General features: G+C 45.1%; 2 protein-coding genes across 2 annotated transcripts in view; both read left to right on the top strand.

The window, feature by feature from the left end:
* Positions 1-6,554, top strand: part of LOC6527119 — a 29,974-nt gene extending 23,420 nt beyond the window's left edge. Inside the window, exons 7-12 of the mRNA XM_002088176.4 lie at positions 1,299-1,438; positions 1,538-1,745; positions 4,391-4,606; positions 4,829-5,061; positions 5,734-5,872; positions 6,064-6,554. Of these exons, the coding sequence (XP_002088212.3) occupies positions 1,299-1,438; positions 1,538-1,745; positions 4,391-4,606; positions 4,829-5,061; positions 5,734-5,872; positions 6,064-6,554 (1,427 nt within the window). The remainder of the gene's footprint in view (positions 1-1,298; positions 1,439-1,537; positions 1,746-4,390; positions 4,607-4,828; positions 5,062-5,733; positions 5,873-6,063) is intronic.
* A 78-nt stretch (positions 6,555-6,632) lies between these two features.
* Positions 6,633-8,947, top strand: LOC120320565. The gene is made up of 2 exons (XM_039370529.2): positions 6,633-7,071; positions 7,264-8,947. The coding sequence occupies exon 1, from the start codon at positions 6,633-6,635 to the stop codon at positions 7,041-7,043; it is 411 nt and encodes a 136-aa protein (XP_039226463.1). The 3' UTR covers positions 7,044-7,071; positions 7,264-8,947.
* The last annotated feature ends 3,349 nt before the right edge of the window (positions 8,948-12,296 follow it).

The following is a 12,296-nucleotide window of genomic DNA, read 5'->3' as shown; positions in this document are numbered from 1 at the left end:
AGGAGCATGGACTCCAATCTGACCCCCGTTGCGCCGCCGAAAGCTCACTTCATTGAACATCGATGGGGGAAAAGTTCGGCCTCGCCAATAATTTGACTGCACAACACAACACAATAAGCAAAAATAAATAATAACTTTGGGCCATTTGCTGGCGTCGCAGTAAAACTTGCCGGATACCAGGCCGAGATATAGACTGCCACGCCCCCAATTCCCCACTATTCCGAGCGCCGAAAGGCGGCAGTAAAAAATGTAAACATTATGCATAGTTGATAATTTATGGCAACTCTGGCATTCATTTCCGCCCCAAAAATGCAAAAGTTCTGGAATTTGCGAAGCCAGCCAGTTTATATTTTTCCATCGAATGCCTCATACCCCATGCCTCATGCCCCATGCCCCATGCCCCATGGCCGCATGCCACATGGATTGGCAAATGGCCAATAATCGAAATTATTGAGAATCGAGAACTCTACGCAGGAGCAAAGTTCGGTTGGACAATTAGACATGCAGTCGCTGTGTCTGCGGAAATTCGAGACGAGCTCGAGACGGAGTCGTAAAGGCAACGCATTGCAACGGCAAAGTTTCCGGCGCATAACTCCGATTCCCGCCACTCCCATATCTCGGCTTTTATGGCAACTATTTGCTCGTCTTCTGCTGATTTGCATTATAAGTGGGAATCAATACTCCGCCTGGCTGGCGGGATGTTGCATGCCCCAAAGAGGAGGGCATTGTATAAATTCTGCTTAGCTCTTGCCCTCCAACCCCATAAGTACATATACATATAGTGGCTGCAAGCTAATATTGCATGATTTCTGTTCGTTGGAAGGCAAAAAGGAAAAGGGCAACTTCACTTCCCTGAAGTCCTTTCTAAGCCCCCCACGTAGGGGACTCGTTACCCCACTGAAATTAGGGCCACGCAAACAAGGCAGCGGCAGAAAGAATGGCTTAAATGTCGCATTGGCCATTATTTCTAGTTATACAGGGTTATACAACCCCTCGACCAACAAGCCAAACTCAGACCCAAACACACAAATTCAAACCCAAACCCAAACCCAAACCGAATCCAACCCGAAAAAAAACCCCCTTTCGTGCGCCTGCCGTGAGCATTTATTTGTTTTGGGGGCATTTGGGGAAAAACTTCACCCCAAATGTGCCATTGGCAATGCCAGGTTGGGGACTTAAATAGCTTTACATGTCAGTCGTCCGCAGGGCTGCTCTATTGATTTCCCCCCTACACGGGGGGGTACTGCCGTATGAAATGTTCATTTTATTTCATTTTGATGGGCTTTTATTCATTTCAGGTTATGAATGGATTGGCTGGCGTAACGATACGCCCGGACTGCTGGGAAAACCGGTTGAAATAGTCTTTGAGTTCGATACGGTTCGCAATTTCAGTGCCATCGTGCTGCACACAAACAATATGTTCACCAAGGATGTTCAGGTGAGAGCACGCACTTCAGTCCTGCGCACATATACAATATTAATAGCCAAAAATTTGTTATTTATAAGCCAACTAAATGATATGCCATCTCTTTGCCAGGTATTTGTGCATGCCAAGGTATTCTTCAGCATCGGAGGTCGCTACTTCTCGGGTGAGCCCGTGCAGTTCTCCTATATGCCCGATACCATAATGGATCATGCGAGGGATGTGACCATTAAGCTGCACCACCGGGTGGGCAAATATTTGAAAATCAATTTGTACTTTGCCGTCAAATGGATTATGCTCTCCGAGATCAGCTTTATATCCGGTAAGTGTGGCACGTGAGCTGCTGGTACGTAAAAACGAATGAATCTGGCACAGAAACAGAATCGCAGTGAATTGCTGAGAATTGCATTTGCCAAGTGAGGCAGGTCGCTTGAGGAAATGGAATTGCATACGTACAAATGCATTTTTCAGCTTCATTTCACTCTCGAGCTCTCGATTATGCGACAACACAACGGCTAAGAGCTGAGGGCGAAGGGCAAGGGGCTGATGGATTTGGGGGAAAGGGCAATGCATTACTCCTAACAGGGGATAAAACATTTTTCCAACAACGTTTTTCCAACATTTTGGCCAATAACAATGGAGTGCAGGAAAGGCCCCGAGATAAACGAACACAAACATTTTCCTCCGGCTGGAAAACTAAAGTCAATTGAATGCGCAAAACCCGTCTGCTTGCAAAATGTAAACAATCCGAGACCCAAGGGTAGATATTTACAACTGTACAGTATGCATTGCATTTCAGCTTATTCGTCCATGAATATCCCAACATGTCCCGATTAAAATTTTCCCCATTGCAAGGCTCAATCCCGATTCAACCCTCCGCTCTAGCAATTACTATATCTTCGGTCAGTGAACCAAAGATCGCTTAAATTCATTGTGTTTTCGGTGGAGAATCCACGTAAATCCCTACGTTGTTAGGTGTGAAATAGGGCAAGGGGATAAGTTGTTCTGGCAGGCGAGTTTGATTGATGAGCTCAATAGAGCGTGCCGTATGAATAGGGATTTCCTGTACTTTACATTTTCCCGGCAGATGGCACTCGGATTTGGGATGGCACTGATAGGGGAACCTAATAGTTTTACGCAGGGAAGTTGATCGTAAATCGAGCACAGCTCCGGTTTTTATAAGTCAATTAGACGGGCTTGGGGTGGGAAATAAGCTGAATGCCTGGCGAAAATATTAGAAAAGGTTTTCGAATTGAAATACAACAAAGGTCTCAGTGCCTAAGACGCATAAGAGGCTCAGAGCAAGCTCACACAAAGGAACCCAGCGATCCTGAGTTTAGGTTTTATAATGCCAGTGAGTTATGAAGAATGAAATGCCACTCGAGTGATCCTCGACGATCAGTCCTGAGTGGTTTGCCAAAAGCATTACAAGGCGAAATGTGTTTTTTGGTGAGAACAGGGAGCAAAAAGCAAGGATAACCAGAAACGAAACCACAATAAACAAAACCAAACTCCCATGCTGAGTTCCCCGCATTCGTGCAGCAATTACATGACTAGCCAGAAAACAGAATCGTCGCCACGAAGCATTTGTCACGCACACAAGACGACATGGCATGGAATGGGATTTGATGGCTTCAAATGGGATGGGTTGGGATGGGATGGGATCCTCTACCTTATGAAGAGAGTGAGAGAGTGGGTTGCCACCGTGGAACACCAGGGGCGACCAGCTGTTTTTTATTTCGTACGCCTCGAGTGCAGGCCTCGAAGAAGAGGCTGAAACTAGGGTAAGGGTAAACAAAAGAAACGCACGTTCAAAATGGCAGGGAAGCGTCTTTCGAGGGTATGCGTATATTTTTATCAGGCACTGTGCGAGTGTACACAGATTTAACCCCAATTTGTGAGATTTGCTCGCGGTGATTGCAGTCGCCGTTGTCGTGGAGCCGTACTCTACGTACGCTTCCACACTTTTAAAGGTTTCTAAAAATACAAAGGCCGAAAAATAAGAAAAACAATGACGGGCACCAGAGAGAATGGCCCCGGGGACACACAAAGGGAATTAGTTATAAAGGGCATGCGACAGCAGCAGCGAGATCTGCGCACTCCGGCAAAGGATATGCGGCATATTCGCCATTACCCCCGGTGTCCTTTCCTCTCCCTCTCCCTCACTCTTACCTACTGTGTGTGATAAATGTGGCACGAAATATTTTAATTATTTTAAACGTTTTATGGCCCTGTGGTCGCTCAGTCGGATACTCCCTTCGCAGGAGGCAAACGAACGGGGGAAAAAAACGCTGCCACCCGAAGGACAATGGCAGTGTCGAAACAAAGGACACCATCCAGTCCTGTCTGAGATCCAGGCATATAACTCAAAACAGCAGCCTCAACTCCACGTTGTCCCCGCAAGAACTTCAGTAGAACTTCACACAGTAATTACGCCATTTACTGTCTAAGAAACGAGGTCACCCACTCGAGAAGGCATTTCTGTTTTGTTATGGCCCCAAGATGTTTGCAGGATAAAAATCATTTCGCAGAACATAAGCTGCGCTGGGAAACCTGCGAGATCAAAGCGAACTCTGGACAAAGATGCAGGTGTTGCTTCACAGGATATTAGCTAGAGGGGTTACACGAGCGTTTGGGATCAAATGGATTATCACATGGCAGATTAGCTCACTTTTACCTCTAAATGTTATCGATTGGGGTTTTAAGTTCCAGCTCACTAATTAGCAGGGAACTTTCCTTTTTTCAATTTAAATGCTATTTTATCAAAAAGAATTTTTTCTATCAGCGGTTTATTAGTAGTAACTAGATGATAAGCCATTGAGGTCGCTTGGAGTCAGGGCTCTATAGCCCAGCTATAAAGCGGATCATGCCCTAATCCGCTTATATCTATAACACAATCGCAGCAACTTGAAGGGTTTCGAATGAGCTCCAATCTAACTCTTTGCATTTCGCCCTTTAACCCCACAGTGCCCGCAATGGGAAATTTCACCGACGAGCAGGAGCAGCGCAGCAACTCGCCCAGCCAGGCGCAGGATGTCCACGATGACACCAAGGGCGGCGAGTACCAGGCCAACCGGAACAAGCCCAACGGAGTGGGCGGCCCGGCCGGTGGCCAGGGCGAGGGCGTGGCCGCGTCGGGCGGCGATTCCGGCGGCAACAACAAGTACAACAATGGGCCGCAATGTAAGTAGCCGACAAGCCTGATAAATCCAATTAACACCTCACTTTGCCCACATTGCGCCCGATCGGGCACTTTTGCCTTTCGGATGCGAAAGCTCCACCGGATGCTGGCTAATTATTTAGTTGAACAATATTTACATTTAATTTCGTTTCGTTTCGACGCGCGCGCGCTTTTGTTAATTTAAATTTCAATTTGCACTTTGCTCTTTTTCGCTTCGATTGCAGTAATTGCGCCACGCCCCATCGATCAGGAGCCGAACGATGCGAACTTCATTGGTGTGGTCATCGTGGTCCTCACCACCATTATCATCCTCCTGGTGGCCATCATCCTCTTCATTGTCTCGCGAACGAAGCGGGCCCGCGGCAGCAACGTCCTGGACGCCTTCCAGTACAGCTTCAATCCCAACACCCTCGGCGGCAACGTGGACAAGCACCGTCCGAACGGCAACAGCATCAAGGTGGGTAGGGACCATGGACGACTGGTCATGGACTGGTCATGGAGCACTTGGCACTGGGCACTCGGTAGTGGGCACTTGGTAGTGGGCTGTGGGCATTGGGAGGATACGTGTGCGTGGTGGACGGGAAATTCCTGTCTCGAATTCCCACATAATTGTTCAATGTAGCGTGGAGTTTCCACACTGCTTAGTCCTCTACGTGAGAAGCCCTCCGTCCGGCATTTATTTAATGGGACTTTTCAACGCCCGGCGACAGTGTGCGTGCTCTCTTGATTTGTGATGGGGTCAGGCTTAAGTGGCCAGTGAGGGGTAAACTTTAAAGTTCGACCCACTGGATGGTTGGTTGCATGGAGGTGGGCAAATTCGATTAAAGAACTTTTTCTCGAGAGGAAATTAAGAGTTCTGTGTGCGGAAAACTTTATCATCGCACTGAAGAAAGGAACACGATTTCTTTTTTCAACTGCGAAACTATCCAGCTGGAAGTCGATGCAACAGATGGGCCAAGATTGGGCATTTATTTGGCCAAGTTGTGCTTTAATCGAGTGCGAGAATGACACGCTGTATACAGCTGAATCAACCCTTTAATCTAGTCACAAAAGCGGGACATTCTGAATAAATCTAAATGCTTAATACTTGGTATTCAACTAACGCTATTCCTGCCTTCTGTGTTTCCAGGCCAATGTGGACGACAACGACTCGATTGGAAAGAACAGCCTCTACCACGAGCCCTTCAATGTGAACATGTACACGAGTGGTGTGAACGGCTATGCGGCGGTTAATGATTTGCAGTGTAATATGACGCCCGACTATACAGGTGTGTAAGCCCCCCCTCGAACCGCCCCCCTTGACCCCTTTTAAGCCACCCATTTCCGCTGGCTGGCGCGCAAAGTCATAAAATATGGCGTCGCCGGCAACTAATGCAAATAAATTTCTGTGGCAATTCCCCTGACTAAGCTGACTTTTTCCCAATCCCTCTCTTCTCCTCTGCTCATTTCTCGACCACAGATGTGCCGGAAGGTGGTTACGCCGTGCCCCACATGCAGGATTACATGCCCTCGTCGAAAATGGGTGGTGGCGCGCCCGGCGGTGGTGGCTATGTGAATGTGCGGCGCACCCCGCCTCCGCCACTGAGCAGCATATTCCCGCGACCACCCACCGTTCCGCCGCCGCCTATGGAGAAGTACTACGCCACCACGGCCATCTTCAAGCCGCTGAAGGGTCCGGGCTCGGAGCGGAGCGGCTGCAGCAGCAACACCAACACGGTGAGCAGCGGCGGCGGCAAGAGCAGCCACAGCCACAGCAGCCACTGCAGCACCGGTGGGCCGGACCACAGCGGCATCTACGACGACGGCATCGGCACCATGAACTCCAAGGCCACCGCACCCATGATCAATCCGTACAGCAGCGGGAACAGCTCCTCGGCCGCCGCGGCCGCCGCAGCGGAGTTCCAGCGCGCCAGGACCTACAACTTTCGCAGCTATCCCGACAACCTCTAGTTCGAAGCCTCGCTGAAGCTGGTGGCCGCCGCACCCAAGCGGCTCACTGCCGCCGCCTCCTCCGCTGGCAGCACCACCATGCCCAAGAAGCCGCAGCACCTCAGCCTGGTCGCCAGCACGGCCGCCGGCTACGGAGGCGGCACCAGCAAGCCCAAGTACAGCCTGACCCTGCACAACAGCAAACTCGCCCCGGGGGGCAAGCACCTGCGCGATGGCCTCCAGCAGCGCCAGCACCTCAAGGCCGTGGATGGGGTGCCCGTTTCCGTCGACGAGGTGGTGGGCGTGCACCTGAAGGCTCAAGGCTCAAAGGCGGTGGCCGCCACTGGCGAGGCTTCGGGCAGTGTCACCAGGCTGATGGGGGAAAGCGGAGGCAGCAGCGGCGGCGGCAGCGGAAAGGACGGCGCCAAGTGCGGAAATGACAATGAACTGGGGGGCGGAGTGGCAAACGGTGTCATGAGGGCACAAAACAACAGGCTGTGGTATCATTGATGAAAACCCCATATTGAATGGATTTGAGGTGAGTTTCATTAGTACATAAATTTCATAAATATGAACTTGGTTTCGTATTCAAATTGTTATTTTGGCTAAGTTAAATTTTCAAAGTTTATTTAGTTTCTTTTCCTTTAGAAAGTAGTAAAGTGATAGATAACATATGTAATGAGATATCCATTAACCCCATTCTGTTGTGCTACTTTTATATCATCCACAGCGAGATCCTCTAAACGGATATCGAATTGAAAATGCAACAGGAAATAAAAAGAGGACGTTACGCCGAAATTGAAATCACCGAGTTAAGTTCACGCCAAAAATGGCGAGTTGGACAGAAAATAAGTAAAGCACAAATAGTTGGCTTAAAAGGCCCAACAGTTGAACCCACTGAGCAAACAAGAAACGCAGCGAATCGAATCGAAATGAATCGAAAACGAATCAAATCGAATCGAATTGAATCGAAAACGAAGTGAAGTCGTCGCCTACCAATCATTTATAGAGTAGGGTTGAGAATATGCCAACAACGTAGCTAATGAAACATGTTAAGAACACACAACACCCTGTAAATATACGAGTTTAGGAAACGGTAGTGAAAAACATGCATTTGATGGCAAGGAGCTGAATGGCAAGTAGGAAACGAGGACATCATGCATAACTCACGACAAGATTATACACGAATCATGAGAATATTAAGACGAATTTAAGGTCTAGCATTTAGCGACACAATTTGTTTATAAAACGAAGCAAGAAATATTATATTGAGTAACACCCATACGACTAACTAGCTTATAATAATGTTTAACTGATTTGTAGTACTCTTTCGGGAAGAACACTGCGATCTGCGAACTAACTGTACATGCCTGTGAACCTACCCCGACTAAACCTGAACTATATAAACTATCTGAACTATATGATATCATATGCATATATGATCCGATGAACCCTATAAGCGCCTACACTCACACTACTTAAGCCCCACTGTACATTTTCTGTGTATAAACTTATAGACATAGATTGTTTGCTATGGATGGATGGAAACACGATGACGCGTTGAGCAAAATTACGTAGGAAAATCCCCGATTCCCGGGGAGATGATGATAAAATTGTAATGGAATTTAACGGACCAAGAGAGCGTGCAGAGCGACTTCGCCTAAAACCAAGAAAAATGAAGTTTTCATCAATGATTTGTGATTCAATATTCAACTATTTATATTTATAGACACGCGCGGATGCGAGTATTCAGTTCTTAATGCTAACTCTAATTTATCGCAACGTACTACCCGCAAACAAATGACTCTGACTATAAAGAAAGCACTATGAATATAAAAGAAGAAACAAATCGTATTTATAATTAATATTAATGGATAATCATGTATATGTTCCTTTTTAGTTTAATGCGCATTAGTATCACCCGAAACTTACTAAGAGTTAAAAGTAGTAGCTTCGTAGTAGTTTAATAAAGCAGCAGCAATGGTAAAATAATTTTAAACAACCGGATACATAGTCAAACAATAGGCGTGTTGCAAATATCATAAAGTATAAACAAAACGAGACACTCGACACTCGACACCCATTAATAACACTAAAAATTAGTTTAAATAGTAAAAACCGAGAAAAGAAACCCAAACAGGCACACGCTCCACACAAACAACGTTTAAAATGTTTGTGCAACAATTTGCAAGTTTTTAACAACAACAAAAAAAGAATATACAACCTAAAATTAAGCAAGCGGTTACAACAATATTTAAAAGTATTTAATAACATTAGGCTTCGAGATATGTCCGTATGTATTTCTCAACTTTCTGCACAAATTCGAAACCTTTCAACTTTCCATTGCACCAACGGTTTGCCCACACTGGCCCACTGAAAACACAACTACAACAAGACACGATCGAACACTGCAAGAAAAACCACTGTCCGCCACTGAAAAATTACTATCGAGCAAAAACAAATCACGAACCTACCTACAAGACTTGTGTAAATTAAAAACAAAAAAAAACGTAATGAAAGCTAAATAAAACGATTAGGCATTAAGTTAAAAATACATTTTGTAAAAATTAATAAAAGTACACTGTAAAAACTTATATACTAATGTAATGGTTATCCGGTCTTTTGGAAATCACGGCAAACGTCATTAAATTGTTTATTTACGGTGCGCTTGGCGGTCAATGAACCGACTAGTTTAATTTCTAAATTAATTTAAATGCATTTATTATGTGTAAATTTTTCAAAGGCAAATATATAGTATTCAATTATTTAAACAGCAAATACTCGTACCAATGTTTTTTTTGGCTTTGGGTGTTAGCATCATAACAGGAACTTGGGGTTCATTGTTTCTGGTTTTCAATATTGAATTGGGGTTCATTGTTCCTGGACTTTAATATTGAATTCTGGTGGGTTTTTTCCACAGTGTAGCTCTGACATGCTCGATGACATGTCCTTTGTGGTTTATGTTTCAAGAGACTTTAATGTTGCATTGAAATGGAAAGATGTGCGGCAATCGAAAACTCAGCACACACTGCGTTATTTTAGGGCACTGCATAAACAGACATACTCCCAAGGATAAACAAATGCCCATCAACAGAGTTCTTGTAAACAGCCTCCAACCTTCTAGGAATATACCCTATAAAATCTGTCAATATGTGGTTCATCACGCCGTAGCAGGCAAAGTAACCGTCCTTTGGGACCCAATCTAGTAAGTTAAACAAAACATAAGTTGCTGTTTAAATAGTACAGAAGGCCCTGATGTCCCCGGCGGCATTAATCGAGTACTTGTTCTTTTATTTATTCCCGATCTCGGGGTGAGTCAAAGACCTCTCTCGCTTGCCATCTGCTTTAATTCCACGCCAATTCTGATTGAAGGCAGCAATCGAATGTATTATAATTAAACAGTTGACCGCAAATTGGCTACTGATGGCCAACGAGCCCGGAAGTGTACACAGATGATATCAACACAGCTTTTCACATTTCCCATCAAACGCCGCCGTTTAAGTTGTACGCAAACACAGAAAAACTCTTGTTTAGTTCTGGTCAACACGTAATGTAAATTGAATATAAACCTTTCATCAATGCTACTCAATAAATATGCCATCGTTTTGATTTCAAGGCAGTTTATCTAAGTTCGTAACAAGCTCAAATTATAGACGTGGAAGTTTATCCGAAATTGCCGAGTGCTTGTATAATTTTCATGAAGTTTTGTCAAGTTTCGAAAATTGAAGGATATTTAGCTTCAGCGAAAGTTGTTTCGTTATATAGTTTTAGTTAGTTTATGTATTTTGTTTGATTGAATTAAGGTGCACCTTCAGGGACCGCCATCGCAAACACTTAACTCAAATGTAATAAAGACAATCGCTTTCAAATACTCGGCGGTGTTTTAATTGACACTTTCGATTTTTCGACACCAGCGAACGAATAAATAGATGGACTGCTGAACGGCTGATTGACAGCCATCCAATTCGCGGCCCATACATACCAGCTGTCCCACCTGTCAAACATGTCCTGCGAAATTAGTTGAAAGCCATTTGCGAAGGAAAAAAAGGAGCAAATGTGTTCATTTCTTCCTTTTGGCCGCTGGATGCTGGCTGTTGTTCGTAAAAATGCGTGAAAAGTTGCCTCGATTCGTCGCATTGTCTGTCAACTGGAGTAAATCTGTTTGGGGACCCAAACCAGCGGCAGCGTTGAGTGTTAAACGATTTTATTTGATTTTATTCAACTTTATTTATTTTCATTGCACTTTTCGGTTTTGTGTCCGTTGTTCATTTAACAGGCTTTCAATTTGTAACACTCGTCGTCGTTTGTCGTTTGTCGTCCCTCTGAATGACTTTATTTGTCGCATTATGTGGACCTTTCGAAAATATTTGCGAAAAAAGGGTTCGATTCGCCCCTTCTCGTTCCATTTTTTGAGTGTGTGTGCCTTGGACTGTCGGACACTCGAGGGCCATTTAACACGGCTATAAAAAATAGCGTGACGTAATCAGTTATAAGTATATTTACTATTAAAGCACTTCAAGTGCCATAAGTAATTCTAAAGAATAATTATTTGAATGATTATTTGATTGAGTGATGGAAAAGATCAAGCCAGTTGTACGAAACGTTATAGCTTGGTGACATTTTTAAGGCACTGATCAGTAATTACAGGACCCCTCTTACTTTTCGATGGAAGATAATCACTCAGCACATAATCTTTAGCATCCCACAAGCCAACTGGAAATGCAACCAACGTAAATAGCCAGCTCGATTGTTTGCAGATGTGTGTGCAAATGATTTTTGAGCATTAGCAGGGATACAAAACTCTATGGTAGTTTAGCAAGTCCGGGGACTGCTATTAAAATATTAACACAGCCAAAGGACACAGTGCAGGGGAAGGAGCAATTAACACACTCGAATCTGGAGCTGCAGATTGGAGCGAGAGCGGCAGTCTGATAGTTAGATAAACAAATACAAGTGCCCGCCCGCACACGCGGGACAAAGGAAGTCGGCAAGGACGTGCGGAAGGAAGCTGCTCCTGATAAGCGGCGGAGATGGAGAAGCGAGTGAGATGAGATGCAAGGTAACATGCAAATTGACAGACAGGACGTTTGCCAGGACATGGGCAAACTCAAACACAAGCACAAACACAAATGCAAACACAAACAAAGGACAGATAGATGCTGATGGAGGTGGGATCGAAGGGAAACGTCATCGCATGAATTGCATTAGTTGCACTGAACGGACGAACGGACATACGGACAGACGTACGGACAAATGAACGACTTTGTATTCCACTTTGTTTTTAGGCGGTTCCGAAACGGGAGAACTTCCCTATGCAAATATGGCAACCACCCGGGGCATTGTGTGCGGCGATGACTAGAACGATAAAGTGTCAAATTGCTTCAATTTAACGCTTCATAGGGGGAAGACCCCGTGGAAAACCAGCTGGGGTGCAGATCTCCTCGTCTGACGGGTGAGTTGGCCACGACGGACGATTATGACGGATTTTCTTTTTTTTTTTTACCAATCCAAAATACCAGGTAGTCCGTATACCATAGCGTGCTGTCCATTGTTCCCATCCGGCCATTGTTTGCGAATGTAGTTGATCCTTTAGAAAAGTCAAAAAGGGCTTGGAAATATCCCTTCTACTTTGCGATGTTCGTGTTTATTTGCAGAGGTGAATTGGACTGTCAGAAATGGGCTTTCATTGGTGATCCTGGAACACTCGTAATTATGCGACGTGAATGGAGGGTACCATCGTAAACCGGAACTCAGCTATTTAAG

The sequence above is a fragment of the Drosophila yakuba genome, chromosome 2L (genome assembly GCF_016746365.2).
Source record: "Drosophila yakuba strain Tai18E2 chromosome 2L, Prin_Dyak_Tai18E2_2.1, whole genome shotgun sequence".
NCBI lineage: Eukaryota > Metazoa > Arthropoda > Insecta > Diptera > Drosophilidae > Drosophila > Drosophila yakuba.
This window is presented reverse-complemented; position numbering and strand designations above follow the sequence as displayed.